The sequence below is a fragment of the Patagioenas fasciata genome, chromosome 20 (genome assembly GCF_037038585.1).
Source record: "Patagioenas fasciata isolate bPatFas1 chromosome 20, bPatFas1.hap1, whole genome shotgun sequence".
Lineage (NCBI taxonomy): Eukaryota > Metazoa > Chordata > Aves > Columbiformes > Columbidae > Patagioenas > Patagioenas fasciata.
In genome coordinates, this window is record NC_092539.1 from 733,461 (window position 1) to 755,153 (window position 21,693).

At 49.0% G+C, this 21,693-nt stretch overlaps 2 protein-coding genes across 2 annotated transcripts in view; one reads left to right on the plus strand and one right to left on the minus strand.

The window, feature by feature from the left end:
- Positions 1-264: 264 nt before the first annotated feature.
- LOC139829532 (dynein axonemal heavy chain 9-like) lies at positions 265-18,094 on the minus strand. The gene is made up of 7 exons (XM_071817539.1): positions 18,086-18,094; positions 7,824-7,970; positions 4,980-5,176; positions 4,168-4,326; positions 2,554-2,684; positions 710-921; positions 265-516 (listed from the first exon to the last, which is right to left on the minus strand). Exons 1-7 carry the CDS (start codon positions 18,092-18,094, stop codon positions 265-267), a joined length of 1,107 nt encoding a protein of 368 aa, XP_071673640.1.
- LOC136110472 (dynein axonemal heavy chain 9-like) overlaps positions 18,093-21,693 on the plus strand; it is a 60,818-nt gene continuing 57,217 nt past the window's right edge. Inside the window, exon 1 of the mRNA XM_071817540.1 lies at positions 18,093-18,101. Within this exon, the coding sequence (XP_071673641.1) occupies positions 18,093-18,101 (9 nt within the window). The remainder of the gene's footprint in view (positions 18,102-21,693) is intronic.

Consider the following 21,693-nt stretch of genomic DNA (forward strand, 5'->3'; position numbering starts at 1 on the left):
TCCAGTAATCCTCCTTTTCTTGCCCCAACAGGAGCAAGGAGTCCAACGGGACTCCTGAGAGCAAAAAACACACCTATCAACCTGACCAGCTTACATATGCACTGAGCAGGACATAGTAAAACACAGTCTTAGACTCGCTGTAACAGGAGACCTAACAGCAAAAGAGTGGCCCCATTCCCTGGTATCAGGTGAAGCTATAGAAAGGAAAGATGCCAGCAAGTGATCTCCTGGCTACAGAGTTCTCCTGACGGTTTGCAATGTTTTTCAAGACCAGAGTCTCACCTCCACCATCTCCAGTCTCTTCAGGAAGGTGTCCAGCCTCGCAAACACCATCGTGGAGCTGAAGTCCCACTCCCTCACTTCTTGGCCTGGTTCATAATACATGTGCAGTTTTTCCCTTCTCTCCTCAAATGCCTCTTTGAACATGTTCAGGATACCGAGCACCATTCGCACCTTGCCCAGGCTCTCCTCCATGTCCCCTTTCAGAAGGTCTTCTGGAGACAGGTACACCAGGGCCTGGAAGAGCAAAATCACACCTGAGAGGTCACTTCTGCCATCATGGAAAACAAGGACTTCTTGTGTTGAACACATTTGAACCTGTTTATTAAGTTAAATGTTGCCTAAAGAATCACTTTTCCAGGGAAGGACAATAGGAAGAAGGGGAGAGGGGACACAGGGGACTGCAAACACAGGCATCACAGCCACAGACCTGCTCAATGAGAAGGTTGCAGATCTCCTGGAGCAGCACCACTATCCGCACGGGCATGTTGTAGTGCTTGGAGGTGACCCAGATCAAACACACCACGTGGAGCAGGGGGAGCAGGAAAGGCTTCACCTCGCTGAACTCAACCCTCTCTACGTCTCCCAAGCGGCGCTTGAGGGGTGTCAGGTGCAGGTGAACGTCCTGAGCTTCAGTCAAAGCTGTGTTGAGAGACGTGAGAAGCGGTAAGAACCACCCAGCTGCGGTGTGCTGGGTTCCCAGCTAGGTGCTGGCCTCACCACATGGAAAAGTGCCTGGGAAAAGAAACTGTCCTGACAAGCACTGAGCACCCTCAGCCACCTGTGTGCTGCAGGTCACTCACTCGTGAACATCACTCACCTGCGGCAGTAACCAGAACAGAAATAAGCTGATGTGATGGCAGGGGACAGGGAGCTGGGACAGGGCTTCGTGGAGAGCCTGAGTCCACAACTGCTAAAAAGTCACACGGAATTTGCCCAACAGCACCAAAAATACAGTGCTGCCATGGCTGTGAGCCATGGCCTTGCTGTACAACACGACAGGCTGTACAGCCTTGGCCTGAGCCCTTTTTAGCTCAGTTTTGGCTCAAGCAACTCCTTGTCCAGTGGGCAGATGACGACGGCCCCACTAGTCCTGACTGTAATAGAAAACCTGTCAACAGTAAAGCAACTGATGTCTGACTCGTCGAAAGCTTTAGCTTAGCTCTGTACAGCTGTGTGGTTTTACCCTGAAGAATTACCCCAGAGCGCAAGCATTAATAAAACCAGATCGTTGTGCAATTAAACCTGTGGACCAACAAGAAGTGACAGAAGTGCTTGAATGCATGCAAAAATAACCCCTAAGGCCCAAGACCAAGGAAGAAGAGACTCCCACTATCAGCATCACCCTCCCAGCAAATCCACCAACAGCAGCCACACCAGTACAATGCCAGGGAAAGGGGCAGAGACTTAAAAGCAGGTGCACACAAATCTGAACTGCGCTGTAATGGAAATTAACAATTATAGTCCAAATTATCCAATTAGGGTTAGTATCGCTGTAGCCGGATTAAAACCAAATATTTGTTGTATTTTGATTAAACCCTTAAAGTATTAATTAGTTTAACAATGAACCCTTGGCTCCTTATATAAGGGGTGTTTCTCCAGCCCATTTAAACTGCACAATGCAGAGTGTGACACAGATCCTTAAGAGATTCAATGTTTGCACGTGAAGTGGTGAAGAACAGTGTTTTCTGCCAGCACGTGCACAGCTAACACAGTCTAGATGGTTTCATTGTGCCAGAGAGCAGCTGGGTTGGACATGGATGTCCAGCTGTGTTGGTCTGCAGGGACAGACCAGCAGGACTACACTGTTTTTCACTACAGACAGGGATTTGCAATATTTCCTTGGGCTGCGCTCAACTCCCCTAAGCAAAGCAAAGCAAGGAAATTCGGGCTGCAGTGGCCAAAGCCTGAGAAGCAGCGCTCTAACAAAGCAGTCTTAGGTACAAGATCTGTCCTCTTAGTCTGAACTCCCGTTCCTGCATAATAACACCAGAGGAGCTGGTGGAAGTTGAGGTGAGTCCTGTTAGAGTAATGCAAACACTTTATTACAGCAGAATAAATTCCCAAACCCATTCACCCTGAACTTTGGCAAGAGTCTGGCTCAACAGACCAGCGATGGAGCTTGTCCCAGCCTGGAAACAAAAGCCTAGACTCAAGCACAAGCAGCCCAGTCTCAATTCACAAACTAGAAAGATTTGGCTTGAAATCAGTCACACCAGGCCATGAAGAAAGGCCAGAAGCCAGCACTGTGGTAAAGTTGCCCCAGCATCTCACCTGCCTCAACATCCATTAGCATGGTTTTGAAGGCTGGGATGTAGCTGCTCTCAACTCTCTCCAGCAGCTCCATCATGTTCCTGACCTTCCTCGTTGTCAGCTGGTTGTAAATGCATTCCAGGTCATCACACCTACAGCAACCGAGACACAGAATCACAGAATCAGTTAGGTTGGAAGAGACCCTCAAGATCATCGAGTCCAACCATAACCTAACCCCTGGCACTGCCCCATGTCCCTGAGAATGTCATCTCTGTGACTGTTCAACCCCTCCAGGGATGGTGACTCCACCACTGCCCTGGGCAGCCTGTTCCAATGCTTCACAACCCCTTCTGGGAAGAAATGTTTCCTAATATCCAACCTCAGCCTCCCCTGGCGCAACTTGAGGCCGTTTCCTCTCATCCTGGCGCTTGTTCCTGGGGAGCAGAGCCCGACCCCCCCTGGCTCCAAGCTCCTTTCAGGCAGTGCAGAGATCAGAAGGTCTCCCCTCAGCTCCTGTTCTCCAGCTGAACCCCCCAGGTCCCTCAGCCACTCCCATCACACTTGTGCTCCAGCCCCTCACCAGCTCTATTCCCTTCTCTCAACTCACTCCACTACCTCAAGGTCTTTCTTGGCCTGAGGGGCCCAAAACTGATTTGAGGTTTGGCTTCCCCAGCGCTGAGTACAGTGGGACAGTCATTGCCCTGGGCCTGCTGGCCACACTGTTCTTGATGCACACCAGGATGCTGGTGGCCATGTTACCCACCTACACTGGGCCATCAGCTGTCCCCCAACATCATCTGTTTCCCCTGGGCCTGATTCAGGGCTTCCTCCAGCTACACATGGACTGTGGAAATGGGAGAAAGCTGCATGAGGCACAGACAAACCCTACAGGACAGAAAGTGCTGAGTTCAGCATGACAGCAGCTCTGCTACTGACAGAACATCGCTGAAAAAAAGCCATCGTGTTTCTGCAGGCATTAGCAACAGCTCTCCAGCCAGCAGGGCTTTGCCCCGAGTCAGCCTGAACCAGTACAGCACAAAGGTTTTCAAAGGGCAGGAGGAAATACCACTCCCAGGCTCCTGAGCATCTAAAGCCCCTCTGGCCCTGACAGATGAACAGCAGCCAGCTGAGATGCACCATTTCCAGACAGCCCCCAGCAGGTGTCCATCAGCAATTACTCCTGTGGATGGCTCCTAGTGAACAGTGACGAAAGAGTGCCCAGAGCGGGTGTGGAGTCTCCTTCTCTGAGACATTCGAACCCGCCTGGACCCACCTGTGTGATCTGCTCTGTGACCCTGCGTGAGCAGGGCTTGGACTGGGGGATCTGCAGAGGTCCCTTCAGCCCAACCAGCCTGGGATCCTGTAAAGGGCATTTCTGAAAAAAGTCCCTTGAGGTGTAGCCCCTGTGGTGGGGCTAAGTTAAAACACAGCCAGCTGCCCAGTGACCTCCCAGGCACTTTGCAGATCATGATGATTTTCTGTGCGGGAGCAATTTTCCTTAGTTGAAGCCTACATGAACCCCAAGTGGCCTGTTCTTCTCAACTCATGGAATTAGCAGCTCCACCACCAGCACTCTCCCTCTACACAAAACCAGCACCACAGGGCACCATGCACTGGCCAGGCTGCTCTGGGTACCTGTTCTTCCAGAACTCCAGCTCCACCTTCGGGTTCGGATTGCTGCCTTGCAGGAGAGGCTCTGAAGACTCTTTCTTCAGTGCCTCCTGGATCTGGTGGCTCCAGTCTATGATGGCCGACTCCATGGCATACACCAGAGATTTATCTATCCGTTCCATGCTGTAGTAAACAGAGTACGTCATTAACTTTGTTGATGTGCATTGCTCAGTTGGATCTACTTCCAATGGCCGTGTGGGCAGCTGGATTTTACAGGGTTTCACATTTCAAAACCACAAAACAATCAAACCCCATAAGATTTTGTCACTGGTTTAATATAGGAATTACACTCTGGAGAAAATGGCTGAATGTCTGCAGCAGTGTGGGCAACAACACTGTTCATAAAGTGAATGGTGGAAATGAAGAGCCAGTCGCCACCTCTCTGCACAGCCAGTCATTGTCACATCAGATCCATTCAGGTTCAGGATCTGACCTGGAGACTCACACATCCAGCAAGATTCTCTCTCCCCATACCATTCTCCCTCAAAATATTCTACATCCCTGCAGTCATTAACTCACTTAATTCAGCAAGAAACACCACCAAGTGGGCTGGGAAGCTGAGGACAGGTCACCCCACTGCCTTGGAAGCAGTAACTTCTCACAAAATCCCACCCGCACCACGTCCTGTCTGAGGAGTGATTCATTCCACTGCACCCACACATCTCCTGGGGTTCCACAGGGGCACGCACGCAGCCCAGACACGATGACAACTTGATGTACAAACGCATCTGCTTCTCTGGACCTTCCAGAACCTGTTATTTTGGGGTGGTACTCACGATTTCTCATTTTCCAGATCAATGTCCTCAATTCCCTCTGAGCCAGCTGGGAGAGGCAGCAAGGTCTTGCCGTCTACTTGGCCAACAACTGTGAAAATGGTACTTTTGAGGTTGTGGACATGACGCACGATGTCTTGTGACACCACTTGTGGCCAGCCCTGATGGTTCTTCTTGTTCGTTAGGATGGGCACGATCACCTACAGCGGGAGTCACGGAAGACCAATGGAGAAAAAAGTGCAGCAGGAGACGGACAGGCCACCAGGCTCTGAGGTCTGTGCTTGGCCAAGCCTGGAGACCCATATTCATTGCTGTCTCAAGCAGTTCCCATGTGAAATAGAGGCAGCTGATGATGAATGGGCATCTCTACAGGCCCACTTTATACAGCAGAACACCCTTTTCCCCAAATCCAAGCAGCCAAGGAGGGTGGAAGCCAGTAGGCAAAGTGAGCAGCCCCATCCCCAGGCTCTCCCAGCCTTTCAAGCCCGCAACTGGAGATGGCCCCATGGGCTGCTGTCCCTTGCCCTCACAACTGTCCCCGGTGCTTGGTCCCCATGTCCCTGCCCACGGGCACAGCCGTCAGGCTGCCCTTTGAGCCTGCCAGGGCTGGGCTGAGCTCAGTGTGCTGCAAGGGAAGGTCTGCTGGTACCCCCTGGGATACACTGGTGGTGAGGGTCCCCCAGGTCCCAGCTGCAGCCCACCAAACAGGAGCTTTGCCTTTATCAGCACTTTTACTGACCCGGCAGCATGGGGTTGTGGGGCTGGTCGGGGTTTGCCCAGATTTGAGCTGCTTTTGGCTTGTTTGAGCTGTGACAGCAACACCGTGTCTGTCACCTATCCTGGCTGGCTCTGCACTGGGACCAGCCTGTGGCAACAGCCTAACAAAGCCAGGTTGTCCCTAGTGACAAACAACAGCCCTTTGTGTTACTGGACTCAGGGTGGGGGTAGGGGAGGGGGGGGAGGTGACTAAAGGCATAAAAATAGCTGCAAATGGACATAAAATTGAAACGGAATAAAGCAGCTCAGCACCTCCATGGTGCTGTCCCAGGACGCTGAAGACTCTTTGGAACTGTGGCTGGCTCTGTAGACCCGAAGAAGACCCGACCAGCCACCTTCGTGCCCAGGGAGCCGTGGGAAGGGGGAGCACAACCCCAGGGAACACACGGGCAGGTGCTGACGAGTTCACCTTCAGCAGTTTTAGCTGCATTATTAGCAAGATGTGTCTCTATTACTTAAAGCATGTGGACTGCTAATGCCAGTGATGTTGTAACCAGGCAAATGATAGCTGTTCATTTTCTTTCTGACTGTTAAAATGATAACTGGACTCAGGATGAAGCCCCAGCCCACAGAGCAGGTGTGTTCCCTTCGGCACCGCAGGAGTGAAGCAACAAGTGGACAAGGTCACCAGCTGTGACCCCTCACTGAATAAAGACAAAGTGTGGGCAGAGGAACACACGACCCCAACCCCAGGAAATTCAAGACCTTTTTCACCTTCACGCAGACCCACCCCATCTGCCTGACCCAGCACCACCGCTGCTTTTGCCTTCAAGTGAAGCTTGAGAGGAAAATAGGATGAAAACCAGGCACAATCTGCTCCCTGCAGAAATACTGCATGTCTGCACAGGGGAGAGCAAAGCCTGCAAACACGCAGCTGGGACGCACAATCCCGGCTCCCAAAGGCATTCAGAAAACAGGATTTAACAGGATCTGCCAAAGTGTTCCTACCCCACCATCTACCCATAGCAGACGGTGCTTGCAATGCTATTGGCCAGCCGTGATGCAAAACCACTGTTTGTGCAGACTTCGCAAGACCACGGGGCTCATCAAAACAAAAGCTCCCCGTATAAATAATGTGTTTTCTCACAAAACCAGGATAACCAGTCTGGCAGCCTGCTCTTGGGAATCCAATCTATCAGTTACCATCTTAATATACCAAACATCATGATCAGAGCTTCTCAAATCCAGCAGCTCCTCTGCTTTCCCATTACAGCCTCATTCCTGAGACTTCTCCCGGTGAGGAGCCATCAGGAATAAACCGAAACAACATTGTCTAGTTCAGGCTAATAACACAGCAAAGCAAAAGCACTCGAACCTCTTGACGATCTCTTTAAGAAAACATCAGCCCACCTGAGATAACCCGACACTGAGCTACAGGAGGCTCCTGAACATCACAAAACACTTTTTCACTATGAGAGTAATCGAGCACTGGCCCAGGTTGCTCAAAGAGGTTGTGAAGTCTCCATCCTTAGAGATAATGAAGAGCTACCTGGACATGGCCCTGGGCAACTGGCTCTGGATGGCCCTGCTTGAGCAGGGGTTTGGAGTAGGTGACCTGCAGATGTCCCCTCCAGCACCTGTGGGTACATCAGTCCCACAAGGACCCCACTGATAGACAGAGCTGATGTGGATCAGCATTCAGGTGGTTTATATGAGTTCTAAAGCCGTCCATGGTACTGCAAAGGGCAGAGTTAAGGGTACAAGTGCATCAGCAGAGAAGGGAGGGAGGCCAAGGAGCCTGTCTGTAGGAGGGGACACCTTCCCCGCTGCCATGTGCGAGGGGCACCCGGTACTCATGGGTGCCATGGCTCCCTCTGCACCTCCGGGGCTGCCCAGGCCTCACAGGATCCCAGCCTGGTTAGGTTGAAGGGATCTCTGCAGATCCCCCAGTCCAAGCCCTGCTCACGCAGGGTCACAGAGCAGATCACACAGGTGGGTCCAGGCGAGTTTCAATGTCTCAGACAAGGAGACTCCACACCCGTCCTGGGCAGCCTGGGCCAGGCTCTGCCATCTCCCAGCAAACAAATTTCTCCTCATGCTGAGCCTGCCCCCGTGGCCCCTCATCCTCACCTCCTCCACGAGGGCGGCAAAGTGCCGCAGGGCATCGGCGGGCAGGTCCCCGCTGAGCAGCTCCCCGGGGCCGGCGCCGGGGGCCCGCAGGAAGAACAGCCCCTTGCGGCGGGCGGCGGGGGGCGGCGGGGGCGGCCCCAGCTCCAGCTCCCCGGCCGGGCCCCGCCAGAGCAGCAGCGCCGGCCCCGCCGTCCCGGCCAGGAAGCTCCGCAGCAGCGGCCCCGCCGCCTCCCCGCCTGCCCAGCGCTCCCAGCGCTCCGCCGGCACCCCCAGCCCCCGCGCCGCGCACCGGCACAGCCGCTCGGCGCCGGGCACCGGCTCCACCGCCTGCTCCATCCGGCCGGCACCGGCGGGTGTTTGCGGGGAAGAGCCGCGTTGCCCGGGGGAAGGGACACTGCGAGGAGCCGGGGGCGGGCCGGGGCGGGACCCAGCTCGCCTGGGAGACGCAGCTGCCCCGGGCAACCACGGGTATCAACACAAGCTGGGGATGGAGGGCCTGAGAGCAGCCCTGCGAAGGACTTGGGGGTGCTGGGGGATGCTCCCTCTGGGGGGGGTCTGGATACCACTGGATCCACCTGGGCACCCCCAAAGTGGCTTTTTAGCACTTATTTTTCTCCTGAAAAAGCAAACACAGTGGGGCTTTCTCCCACCTGGTTTGGCCTTTAGGAAGGGAAGAGCAGAAGAAGGGGCCTTGGGGACTAGAACCACTACGCAAACATTTGATTAGGGAGACAGGAGCTAGAGATTTGTCTGTCACTGTGGAAGAGGTGACAGCGGTGTGATCTTTGCCTCCAGACTAATCCCAAAAATATGCCCAAGCTAGAAATGGGTCAAATGGGGAAAGGGAATGGGCCTGGACCACAATGGCAAACTGATTGTTCAGAACTCCCAGGAAAAGGGGGGTACCGATATTTGTTGGTATTAACTGATGTTTTTTCAGGTTGGCCAGAAGCGTTCCCTACCAGGACAGCAAAAGCTTAGGAGGTGACTACAACACTGATACACAAAATAATACCAAGGCTTGGAGGCCCAGCTGTTAGATCCTCTGATTGAGGGCCACATTTTACTGACGAGTATGTGAAGTCTTTTGCAGAAAACTTTGAAACCATAATAGGAAGGTCCATTTCAAGACCCCCTGACTGCTACCAATATCGGAGAACAGAATGCCTGGATTCGCCATTCTAGAGTGAAGAAAGCCTGCGAAACACCACGGAGGGTAACCCGGGCGCAACCTGGAAAACTCTGTTTTTCACAGTCACCTTTTGGTCCTTCTGGGGGACCAGCCTGGGTGGTGCTTCCCGCATTGGGAAGAAGAAACCCAAAAGAACAAACAAGTAGAATTTTTGGTAGATATGGGGGCAACACTAATGAAAACCTGGACAGAAGAAACTCCAACCCCATGATGGGAGGGGCCTTTTTCTTGTTTTGTTAACTACAGAACCAGCTGTTTGGAGGGCAGAGAAAAGATGGACACACGTCTCTCAAGCTAAAGGACCCCTGACGGAAGAAAGAACCTTGAAAGTATCTCAAGAACCGGGCAAACTGAAATTGAAGTTGACTCGGGGTTGTAAATGGACTGTGGTATAAGCATATCCACAAAGGGAACTTACCAACAGGATTGTGTAAGAAATGTCTAAGAATAGAAGATCAGGAAACCAGAGCTCGGTTGAGGATTCCAGTTGCCACTGGAAGAATAGAAAAAAAATAGCCAAGAATGGTGGGAGGTATTTACTGAAGGGGTGAATGGGAATTTAGAGAGTCCACCAGTGATGAAAAGAATAGAGTGCAGACAGAGAAATCAAATTCCGTGTTGCTCCTGTTGTTCCTAGGAAGTGAAGGCCAAGAGTTGGGAAACGATAATCGCCACGCTAACGACAAAAACAGGAAAGGCGGGGACACGGCCCTCGCTGCCGAGAAGACGACGAACTCGGCTACCGGCTGCAACCTGCTCGGCCAGAGAGCGTGGAAACCTGGACCTGATCCCCTTGCCAGGAGCGGTGACTTATTCTTCCCAACTTAGCCTGGCTAATCCCTGTACCAAGTGCTACGAGCGTGTGAGAATAGGAAGACTAACCCAGTATGTTGTACATTATCACACTCGTATTAATTCTGGATGTTATGATAGAACAAAATTGGAGAAGTGTGAAATCCAAGGGCAGGAATGATGGGTAGCAACTAACCTAGAGAAAGGTGGACTCGCTGTAGGCTCTGCCTCCTGCCCTAGGGGAGAACAGAGCATCTGTTTTACACAAGCTGGTAGGAGGGGCTATTCAGATGGAGGGGGAGTGCAAGACAAAACTTGAAACAGAGAGGAGTTTAATAAATGCCCCATAGGAGGAATGCAAACTTGGAAAGATGGTGAATGGCCTGCACAAAGAATATTTGAATACTATGATCCAGCCACATGGGCCCAAGATGGAAACTGGGGATCCCGTACCCCTATATATATGCTAAACCAAATTATTCGGTTGCAAGCAGTGGTTGAAATAATAAGCAACCAGACGGCTGAGGCACCGAATCTCATAGCGAGACAATTGTCTCAGACCAGAGCTGCAGTGTACCAAAATCAGGGAGCGTGAGATTGGCTTTTAGCTGAAGAGAGGGGGGCGTCTGTGGGAAACTGAATACTTCGGAGTGTTGTTTGGAAAGAGATAACGATGGGGAAGCCATAATGAAAATAGCAGAGGAGATAAAACGCGTTGCACATGTACCAGTACAGAAATGCAATTCTATACTTACTAGCCATTGGTGGGGTAACTTATTTGGGGGAGCCTGGTGGAAGAAAATAGGCTTCATGATAGTATGTGCATTTCTGGGTTTACTGTTTCTGCCACGTATGACCCCGTGCTTTGTTCGGTTAATACATTCAGTAGTCCAAGCCATGCAAATCTCAGGCACGCCTATAGATCCTGAAATGGCAGCAAAAGGAACGGGGTATAAACTAATGATTTTAAAAGATAACACCAAACTGGACCTGGCCATCGCACTGGGAAGAAGAAACCCAAAAGGAAAGCGCTAGGAACTGCAGTGAGCGGGGTCACCACGCCAAAGAGCGCGAGCTCCCGCTGCAGCCCAACAGATGCCATTGCTGCCGGGGCACCAGCCACCCGGTCATCAGCTGCCCCAGAAGAGCAACACGAATGTTTTGTTCAACATGAGAATTTGTTTGTTCTTTGAGGGAGAAAGATAAGTCTTCTCCTGTCGAAGCAGCCTTCTTACTTGTGGTCTGAGAAAAGGTTAAATAGGGAATCATCACGTTAGTACAAAAATTTACTAACCTTCCCGAAAAGGGGGGAACTGACAGAGGGAACTAACTAACTAACTAACCCATTATGTTAAGAAAAAACAGAACCTCGTCGAATGCCAAGGTAAGAGGTTTTACAGCACCTAGATGTAAACTTGAGAAGACGAGATAACGAAGATTTACAGCAAAAGGGGGGAACCAGTCTGATTTCAATCGACTTGGCAGCTTGGGTTCCAGTCCACTCAACATAATGAGCCAAAGGTAAAGAGGTCACTGTGACGAGGCTGAAGGAGCCTTCATCCAAAGACCCTCCTCAAGACCACCAGATGGCACTGCGCAGGTGCAACAGGGAGGGGTCAAGGAGGAGACTACGGAAATGATCACCTGGGACTCATTTTAAGAAGAAGCGGGAAAGGTTATGAATATGTAGAGGCGTTCCTGGGGTCATTATGAATACGTAACACCTTACTGTATTAAACACACCTCATTCAGCTTCTTTGGGGAACTCAGAAATTGCTGAGCTGACACCAAGTCCTGCTGTGTCCCTGTCACCCGCAGAGTGCCCGCATCCTCACCACGGTAGCGGGCATTGTGACAAAGGTTCTATGTCAGCTGGGTGTGGCAGCCGAGCGCCCCCTAGGGGAGGGGGAGCCTGTCAGCCCCGGGCCTGTCACTGCCTGCTGTCCCCCCTGTCAGCAGCGAGGCCTCGGAAAAGTTTCCAAAACATCCCCAGACTTGGGTCCAGCATGGCCAAAAGTCTCCAAGAGACAAGTCGGAAAGAAGGATATGGAACAAAGGGAGAAAGCGAAGGGAGCAGGCCAAAGGGAGGGAAGAGGAAAATCTAGTGCCGGGCTGCAGGACTGAAATGGAGGAATGGAAAGACAAAAGCCAGGAAGCAGGAGAGTTTGAGAAAAGGAGAGAGGAAAGAAGAGACATGCAGCCAGACGAGGGCTTAGTGAGAGAGGCTGGCACAGAGAACAGGATGAGAAGGAAATAAGGCAAGGCTGGGCCAAAGGACGTTTCCTTGCTTTATACTTTCTACCACATACATCTGGAGACGAGCAGGGAAGCCATCAGACCTGATGGATTAGGCCCAAACAAAAACCCCGGCTACTTGAGACACTTAGACTAAGCCTAAAATGCAAAGATCTCTCCATAAGGATGGGTTTTATACTCTACTTCCACAATCTGCTGGCAGTACAAAAGAATAAGCGGCAGATCTACTTAGGCTGAGTCACGGTGGTTTTGTGCAGAAGGATATGGAACAAAGGGAGAAAGCAAAGGGAGCAGGACAAAGGGAGGGAAGAGGAAAAACTAGTGCTGAGCTGCAGGACTGAAATGGAGGAGGTTTTGCATTTTCTTATGATACAGTTGTATAGGTGGCTTCAAGCCTAGACAACACGATTTCACGTTTTTCTTCTGGAGTTATGCATTTGCTGTTCTTTCTTTCTTCTTGTTCTTTTAGCAGGATCATTTTATCTGAGCATGGCAGTGGCCCTAAAGGCACTTGCTTTGATAGAGCTGTCCAATAAGGTGTTGAACAAGTCCTCGCAGACACGGAATGATGTAGCATGCTATAGAAATCAGTGCTTCTGTTACTTCGATTAAAGAAGTAATTTCTCTCAATATTCCAAACCAAGATTCTAACAATCCCATGAGTGGACTATCTACACCTGAATTCTCAGCCAATTCTTCTGCTGAAGCTGTGGTTAGACATATATCACCTTTTTCTGCCAACATCGTATCTGGGACCATGTTATTTTCCCATGCCATTCTACTAGTAGCATCTAATTGCTTGGTGATTCATTTAACTGCTTGTCTAGTATAACTTATAAATAAATGTTATTTATCCCGTCTACATTCTTGTTTGTAGTTACCTACCAAAACAAAAAGGACTCAGAACCCGCAGCTAACTTGACTTCTTGCTTTGTGTTCCTTGGGGACTCCTCTGGGGACCCCAATCTAATTGAAATAAACCCTGTCATCAGAGGAAAGCCCTCAACTCCTTTTTCTGTTGCCCTGATGGATCACAGTGTTCAAATGCCAGGGTAAAAGGAATTTCCAATTGTACGACGTCACAGGTACCTTCCCAGTGGGGGATAAAATGGAATGAAGTGTCATCTTCCCACAGTACCACCAAAGATCCACTCAAGAAGCATTTGAGGACATATGAGGACCAACTTCCCGTGTCTCTGCACACCTACTCATGTTCCTAGGAACTTGGTATCATTCCTGCCGCGTCGTGAGAGACAGGCAGTATGATTTTCAATTATTCCTGAAAATGCCAGGGGAATTTTGATATTTTTCCCTGCAAAGCTGGAAACAGTAGGGAGAGAGTACGACACGACTTATTTCTCCATGCCGTAGAGTCTTGGCATAAGGCTAAGACGCACTCCATCCCCTGTCAATCTTCGCTCCACCCCAGAGGGAAGGGTACCACTTGGGCCACAGGCCTTCCTGCCGCACAGGCATAGCAATTGCTCGTTTAGGCTTTGCACCATATATTTGATCCATTCTACCCAGGCATTTGTACCTCCATATATTTTGAACCTTCCCAGGGCATCTTTTCTACTAATGTCTATTTGTGATCCATAAACCCCACTTACTGAATCATCTGCTCTCTGTCTTGCAATTAGCAAAGGGTTGCACTGCAGAGACTCACATCCTGGGAGAGACTGTCCTTTAGATAGGGTCATTTTTCTTTTCAACTCTATAACCGTTCATTGCTCACTGTCCATCCCCTAAACTCTGTGCTCCAAATAACACTGTACCAGGAGGGGCAATGAGAGACAGCAACAAAAACTGTGCACTTCTTTAAATCATCCTTAGACTCAGGCCCCTTGGACACGTTTCTTTTCATAACTCCATTCTCTTTAGCTCTGTACATCCCCACAGTTAAGGATGTGGCAATCATCTACTCAAATTGTTAGGGAACCTTCAGTTTCAGTGACGTTTGTTAAGTAACCCATTTGTAAATTCTACATACACAGGATTAACAATCCCCAAAGGTTTCATTTCATTTTCATCTCTGTATCTTTAGTCGAAGGGGGTCATCAGTTGTCAATACTTGCCACTCGTCATTGTCCTTTGGAGGTTCGATTGGCTCTTTAATCCGTGTCTAATGAGTCCACCCTTTCTCAGCTGGTCGTACCACTGTCTCGGTGAGCAGCAGAACTTGAAATGCTCCTTCCCAATCTGGCTGAAGCTTCCGTTTCTTTCCAGGATTTGACCAGGACCCAGTTTTCAGGCTGAAACTTGTGAGCTGCAAACTCTAAAGGCAGAGTTTGTGCCAGAAGGCCTTGTGCCTGAGAGAAGATAGGCAAGACAACCCGAGTATACAGTTTTTGAGAAATAAATCCTTAGTTTCAAACTGTGGAGGTCCACCTGTTATTAAACTTTTGCTACCACTGCTGCTGCGGCAGTGCTCAGGAGGAAAGCTTCTCCCCATCTGGCAAGGTGATCAACCAACACTAGTATGTATTTAATTCCACCAGCTACAGGCAAATCACCTTGAATATTTTGAGAGAGTTGTAAACTTGGACCCTGCCCTCCTGCAGGCTGCTTTTTAAGTGCCTTTTTATTTCTTCTTTTACAAACCACCCATCTTTCACAAATTTGCTTGGCTATACTATAAATTCCCGTATTACGTCACACATTGCTTGTGTTCCCCAATAACTCTCCTGATGTAGAATCGCTAATACCTCCCTCATGGTTTGCTTATTTAACATTTCTCTACCATCTGGGAGTACCCATTTCCCACTCTGTTCCCTGGCTCCTCATTCTTGGAGGACTTCTTCTTATTTTTCATCAAAAACTGGAATTTCCTGTGAGGCCAGGACCTCAAGCGTGAGATAACTTACAGTTATCACTTCAGGTTTTAAGGCTGCTTCTCAGGCCATTTCATCTGATAACCAATCTCCCCTGACACAAAAGGAGTTTCCCCTCTGATGTCCCAATGGACATCATGTACTACAGCCACTTCTATTGGTGACATCAGATTATGTAACACTTGTCCAACTGGTTCTTCACAAACCAATTCTTTCCCTTTGCTATTAATTCGACCCCATTCTTCCCAGATTTTCCCAAAGGTGTGCACTACTCCAAATGCATATCTAGAACCGTTACAGATGGTACCTTCTTTTCCATCTAACATTTGCAGTGCCTGATTGACAGCGTATAGCTGGCATGTTTGAGCTGACCAGTTATTAGGTAACCTGCCCGTTTCTTATTTCACCACTCACACCTTCAACGATGGCACACCCATTGTGTCTTTTCCCCTGAATTATCCCTGAAGTCCCATCTATGAGGAGGTGCAGCCCATTGTCATCTCTCCACAGGAAAGCAGCAGGGTTTAATTTCCTGCTTTCTTTCACCAGAAGAGCGGTGACTGCTGCAGTTTGCACACACTCAAGACACTGGCTCTAAGAGCTTAGATAAGTGTGCCACTGGCTGTCGCTTCCCCCCAGCCCACTTGCTGGTGGAGCAGTGTGGGAGGCAGAACAGGCCACCCTGTGCAAGCATTGCTCAACAGTACCAAAAACATCTCTGTATTATCAACACTGCTTTTAGCACGAATCAAAAAACATAGTCCCATACTAGGTACCACAAAGAACATTAACTCCACCCTGGCCAAAACCAACACAAACTTCCAGGTAATAGAATAGCTCTCAAATTTTCTCCTTATCACCCCCCCAGGCAGTAACTGTGCTTCCACACCCAGAGCCTGTAAAACGTTTGTCTCTAATAAATAAGCTGGGGAATCTTCCACTAATATATTCCTTCCCCACACACTTTTAATTCTTATTATCACAGATAGGAATTTATTCATAATTGTCTCTCCTTCCTCCCTGCTACCCCATTTATTACAACTCTTTCTTCAGTTTTAGATCTTTTTAGGGTAGAATTTAGAAGGGATAGGGTAGCTTCTGTTTTTACTAAAAACTAGACCTCATTACCTCCTACTTTACCAATTACATGCCCCTTTGCGATTTAAACAAGTTGCCCCACAAAAAAGAAACACCACAAATATTTTCAGCCCCTCTGATTTTCCAAAGTGTATTGAGTTTTCCTCCTTTAGTCATTTCTAACAGTTGCCGTCCTCGGGGTAAATATCCCACATTTCCACAATAAGAGCATTCCATTTTCTCTCACTCTCTCACTGTACCAAATGCTACGAGCGTGTGAGAATAGGAAGACTAACCCAGTATGTTCTAAATTATCACACTCGTATTAATTCTGGATGTTATGATAGAACAAAATTGGAGAAGTGTGAAATCCAAGGGCAGAAATTATGGGTAGCAACTAACCTAGAGAAAGGTGGACTCGCTGTAGGCTCTGCCTCCTGCCCTAGGGGAGAACAGAGCATCTGTTTTACACAAGCTGGTAGGAGGGGCTATTCAGATGGAGGGGGAGTGCAAGACAAAACTTGAAACAGAGAGGAGTTTAATAAATGCCCCATAGGAGGAATGCAAACTTGGAAAGATGGTGAATGGCCTGCACAAAGAATATTTGAATACTATGATCCAGCCACATGGGCCCAAGATGGAAACTGGGGATCCCGTACCCCTATATATATGCTAAACCAAATTATTCGGTTGCAAGCAGTGGTTGAAATAATAAGCAACCAGACGGCTGAGGCACCGAATCTCATAGCGAGACAATTGTCTCAGACCAGAGCTGCAGTGTACCAAAATCAGGGAGCGTGAGATTGGCTTTTAGCTGAAGAGAGGGGGGCGTCTGTGGGAAACTGAATACTTCGGAGTGTTGTTTGGAAAGAGATAACGATGGGGAAGCCATAATGAAAATAGCAGAGGAGATAAAACGCGTTGCACATGTACCAGTACAGAAATGCAATTCTATACTTACTAGCCATTGGTGGGGTAACTTATTTGGGGGAGCCTGGTGGAAGAAAATAGGCTTCATGATAGTATGTGCATTTCTGGGTTTACTGTTTCTGCCACGTATGACCCCGTGCTTTGTTCGGTTAATACATTCAGTAGTCCAAGCCATGCAAATCTCAGGCACGCCTATAGATCCTGAAATGGCAGCAAAAGGAACGGGGTATAAACTAATGATTTTAAAAGATAACACCAAACTGGACCTGGCCATCGCACTGGGAAGAAGAAACCCAAAAGGAAAGCGCTAGGAACTGCAGTGAGCGGGGTCACCACGCCAAAGAGCGCGAGCTCCCGCTGCAGCCCAACAGATGCCATTGCTGCCGGGGCACCAGCCACCCGGTCATCAGCTGCCCCAGAAGAGCAACACGAATGTTTTGTTCAACATGAGAATTTGTTTGTTCTTTGAGGGAGAAAGATAAGTCTTCTCCTGTCGAAGCAGCCTTCTTACTTGTGGTCTGAGAAAAGGTTAAATAGGGAATCATCACGTTAGTACAAAAATTTACTAACCTTCCCGAAAAGGGGGGAACTGACAGAGGGAACTAACTAACTAACTAACCCATTATGTTAAGAAAAAACAGAACCTCGTCGAATGCCAAGGTAAGAGGTTTTACAGCACCTAGATGTAAACTTGAGAAGACGAGATAACGAAGATTTACAGCAAAAGGGGGGAACCAGTCTGATTTCAATCGACTTGGCAGCTTGGGTTCCAGTCCACTCAACATAATGAGCCAAAGGTAAAGAGGTCACTGTGACGAGGCTGAAGGAGCCTTCATCCAAAGACCCCTCCTCAAGACCACCAGATGGCACTGCGCAGGTGCAACAGGGAGGGGTCAAGGAGGAGACTACGGAAACGATCACCTGGGACTCATCCCCCAGTAGAGAGGGAACTAAAATAAAACTTGCTCTTTGCAAATGCATCTGTGGCCTCTGGCTCTTCTTGCGATGTGCCTGCGTATGTGCACACATTTGGCGTAGTCGGCAGTCGCTAGAACCAGCCATGCTGTGGTTTGCAAAAAAAACGGGGACAGGGGAGGCCTCGAGGGTGACTCCCCAAATTCCGGGATGGCCCAGTACGGAGCGCTGGGCTCCCGTGGCTGCTCTCCTGTCTGAATTCGCTCCACCGGAGTCATGGCCTCGGTTTGATGATGGGGGGGTGATTACCCCCCAGGTAATTCAAGCAGCTGTGCTTAAGCTTCCATGGAGAGCAGCATCAACTTCTTCTCGCAAATTAGCGGGAAGATTGGGATGGTTATTTGTTACCGGTCTTAATGCTCTTGATCGTGATGTTGTTGCGTTGAAGAGTAAAATAAGAGAATTGGAAAAGGAGGTTCAGATTTTGCAGGATGCAAAGGCGATCGCACAAGAAGTAATTACTGTTCAAGCAGAGCGGTGCTATGAGCTGCAAGATAATGTAGACCGGTTGCTAGCATGTATTGCTAAGGAACAAAAGGAAAAACATGCCAAAAGTGAGTTTTTGTGTTCTCAGGTTTGTACTCTTACCACAAAACACTCTTGGAATCCCAAGGAATGGGATGGAAATATTTGGAGTGAATCCTCAGACTCCAATATTGAGTCTGAATTTGACCCTGACTTAAATGGCAGGGAAGCGGTGGGAGCACAACCCCCCATACAAATGGTGCTGCAGCAGGAACAAGCAGATGAGGGGGGCAGGTAGCACATACTCACTCTCCGAAGGAGTTAACGGCATTTTCAGAGATCTCTCAGCAAACGAGTGGGGAAGGAATTCCGGCACAGATTTTGCCAGCTTGGGATAGTGGAGCTGTGTCTATCCATTTATTAGCAGATGAACAAGTTTTCTTAAGCCCTATAGCCTATGATGATCAGATACAACAACAATATGCTCAGCTGCAAACTGTCGGAGGTCCGGACAGGCAAGATATTATTGCACCTGTGCTGTATCAATGTTTGTGTGCAGCAGTTTTAACGGCATATGCTGAACCTGTTGAATCTGTGTTGTCCCGTGGAAATTGGTGCACATTGGAGGAAAGTATTGATTTAGTGCAGCAGATGGGGGTGGTGTATGCATTGATTATGGGATCCGATTCGGACAGGGTAGCAGTGACAAGTGCTACAGGTAATGCAGGCACTCCAACAAATGCCTTGAGCGCAATTGGGGCTGTAATTTCAGGACCCTCTGTTTGGGTGGTGGATAATGGAAATCTGGCAAAACTGAGAAGAGTTACAGCACAGGTGATGAGAACACTAATGTGGAATGATTTAGTACAAGCTGGTATCCCACAATCAGAAATAAGCGGGATCATGCCATCACAAATTTTTTGCCGCTTGCAAAAGTTAATGCTTATGCAGAAAAGCCAACCAGCCCCAGCCCCCCCGCCCACACTGCACCCACCCTGCACCCCAACTGCCACCTCAGGGCGAGACCAGTTTGCCTTTACCTGGCAACAAAAGCAATATACTTGCCGAGTATTGTCTCAGAGATACAAACACAGTCCCTCCGTCTGCCACCAAATCATAGTAGCTGATAGAGCACTATGGTCGGGTACTGTTACTGGTTGCCATGATATTGATAATCTGTTGATCATGGCAGTGTCACAACAAGAAACTGAAGCAGCTGCTGAATTTTTGAAGGTGCATTTGCAGGACCAGGGCTGGGCAATTACTCTGATGAAAATACAGGGCCCTTGTGCTACTGTACTATTTTTAGAAATAGTTTGGCATAGGCAGCTTAGAGAAACACCAGTTAAAGTACAGCACACAGTCCAGCAGTTTTCTGTACCAGCTGCAGTAAAACAATTACATGCCTTTTTAGGATTTTTAGGGCCTTGGAGAATTTCCATCCCTACATCTTCTGTGGAGGAGGGTTCCCCTTGTAAAGAGTTAATAGCAGAGCACAATAAAGTTGATTCATTTGAGTCTCAAAACAGTAAGAAAGCAGATAATATGATCTCTGCTGAGCTGCATGCTCAAGCTCTAAATGTGCATATAGCTTGTGGACATGGATCAGCTTATGCTGCACACACATGGGACATTGGTCACAATCAAACCCCTTTGCTGTTATATACTTGTAAAACATGCTCACATCATTGTGCTGCTTGTACACAGCTACATTTAAGAGCACAGGGAAAGGTAAAACGGGGTCAGTGGGCCTCAAATACCTGTCAGGTTGATTATATTGGCCCCGTATCCCCATCTAGGGGGTGGCAATATGTATACACTGCTGTGGATATAGTGTCACCACTAACTACAGGGGAAATGAAATTATTCACACCAACGGATTGTGAAGTGGGACTGCAGCCTATTGATCGAGATGTGAAAATTTATATGACTCCAGAGAATGCTGTATGGTTTTGTACCCTGACTTCTCCTCTTATGTTACATCCTTTACTAATATCAGATTCTCGAGTTCTTGTATTTCAGGTATCTTCAGTGAACACCTGTGTTTTATCTAGAGGAGACAGCACTGGAACAATGTTATTGGTGTCACAGACTCAACATCCAACTGAATTCCAATCTGAAAAAGTGCAGGCCACGACTTTCCAGTGTGTGTAAGCAATTAGCCCACAACAGGTTGTTAAACCCAGTGATACCAGCTGAAGGAGCTGGAGCAGCAGCGTATGTATTACTGGAAGGTGACAACCCCCATAGCTGTGTTACAGAATTGTGCTATGCTAAGCGATTTTAACACTAATGTTTCTTATTGTTGTTTCTCTGAGTAGGTAGTAGCTGCAAATGCTGCTTTGATTTTGAAGTCCTGTGTTCCTTCAACACAGATGATGAACTAGCCAGCATGGAAGACAACATCTTGCATCTTTGGAACTAATGCCTGGCTGAATGACTCGTTTAATTCCCTGAGAAGATGAATGGGACACCTGATTATTGTAGAAACATGCTTTTTCCTTTTTCTGTATGTGTTTATTGTGTGCCCCTGTAAATTGCTCTGTGCTACACCTCACAAGCCCAAAAGAACAATTCTGGCTCTGTTGACCCCAGGAGGAGCAAGTCACGTGAGCGAGGGAGTGGAATGTATGGGGATATAGCGAAGATTTGGCGAGGAGGTTAGTTAAATGTAAATACGCTCAAGTGACTTGCACCTGTCTGTAGAAAAAGCACACACATCACACTAATTGTCTGACTGACCTTGTGTGCTTGACGAGTAGAAGCTCTGTGTTAGATAACACAGGCCTGGGAGAAACTCTGGGCACCTTATCACTGTGTCTGAGATTCCTGCTTTGTTGTGAGAAAGAGCGGGAGGCTGCGCCTGCCTGAAGCCTTGAAATACAGGCGAGCTCAGCAGGCCCAGCGATCTTCCAGCAGGGCTGAACTGACCAGCGCCTGCGTCCCCGTTTGTGTCACCTCTGCCTGGGAGCTCAGGTGTGGCTTCGGAGATCCCCCAGTAGAGAGGTAACTAAAATAAAACTTGCTCTTTGCAAATGCATCCGTGGCCTCTGGCTCTTCTTGCGATGTGCCTGCGTATGTGCACACAGCAACCAAGCGCCGGTGCGGTCTGAGTGGGGGTCCCTGGGGCAGGATGGCAGAAAGCCCCGCTGTGTTTGCTTTTCAGGAGAAAAATAAGCGCTAAAAAGGCACTTTAAGGGTGCCCAGGTGGATCCGGTGGGACCCAGGGCCCCCCCAGAGGGAGCACTGGCAGCAAACCGGTGGGCACCAGGGCAGAGCCAGCAAAGGCCCATCCTGCACCCCGGGTGGGGCTGAGGTGTCCATGGGCTTCAGAAACACCCCCTGGGACTAA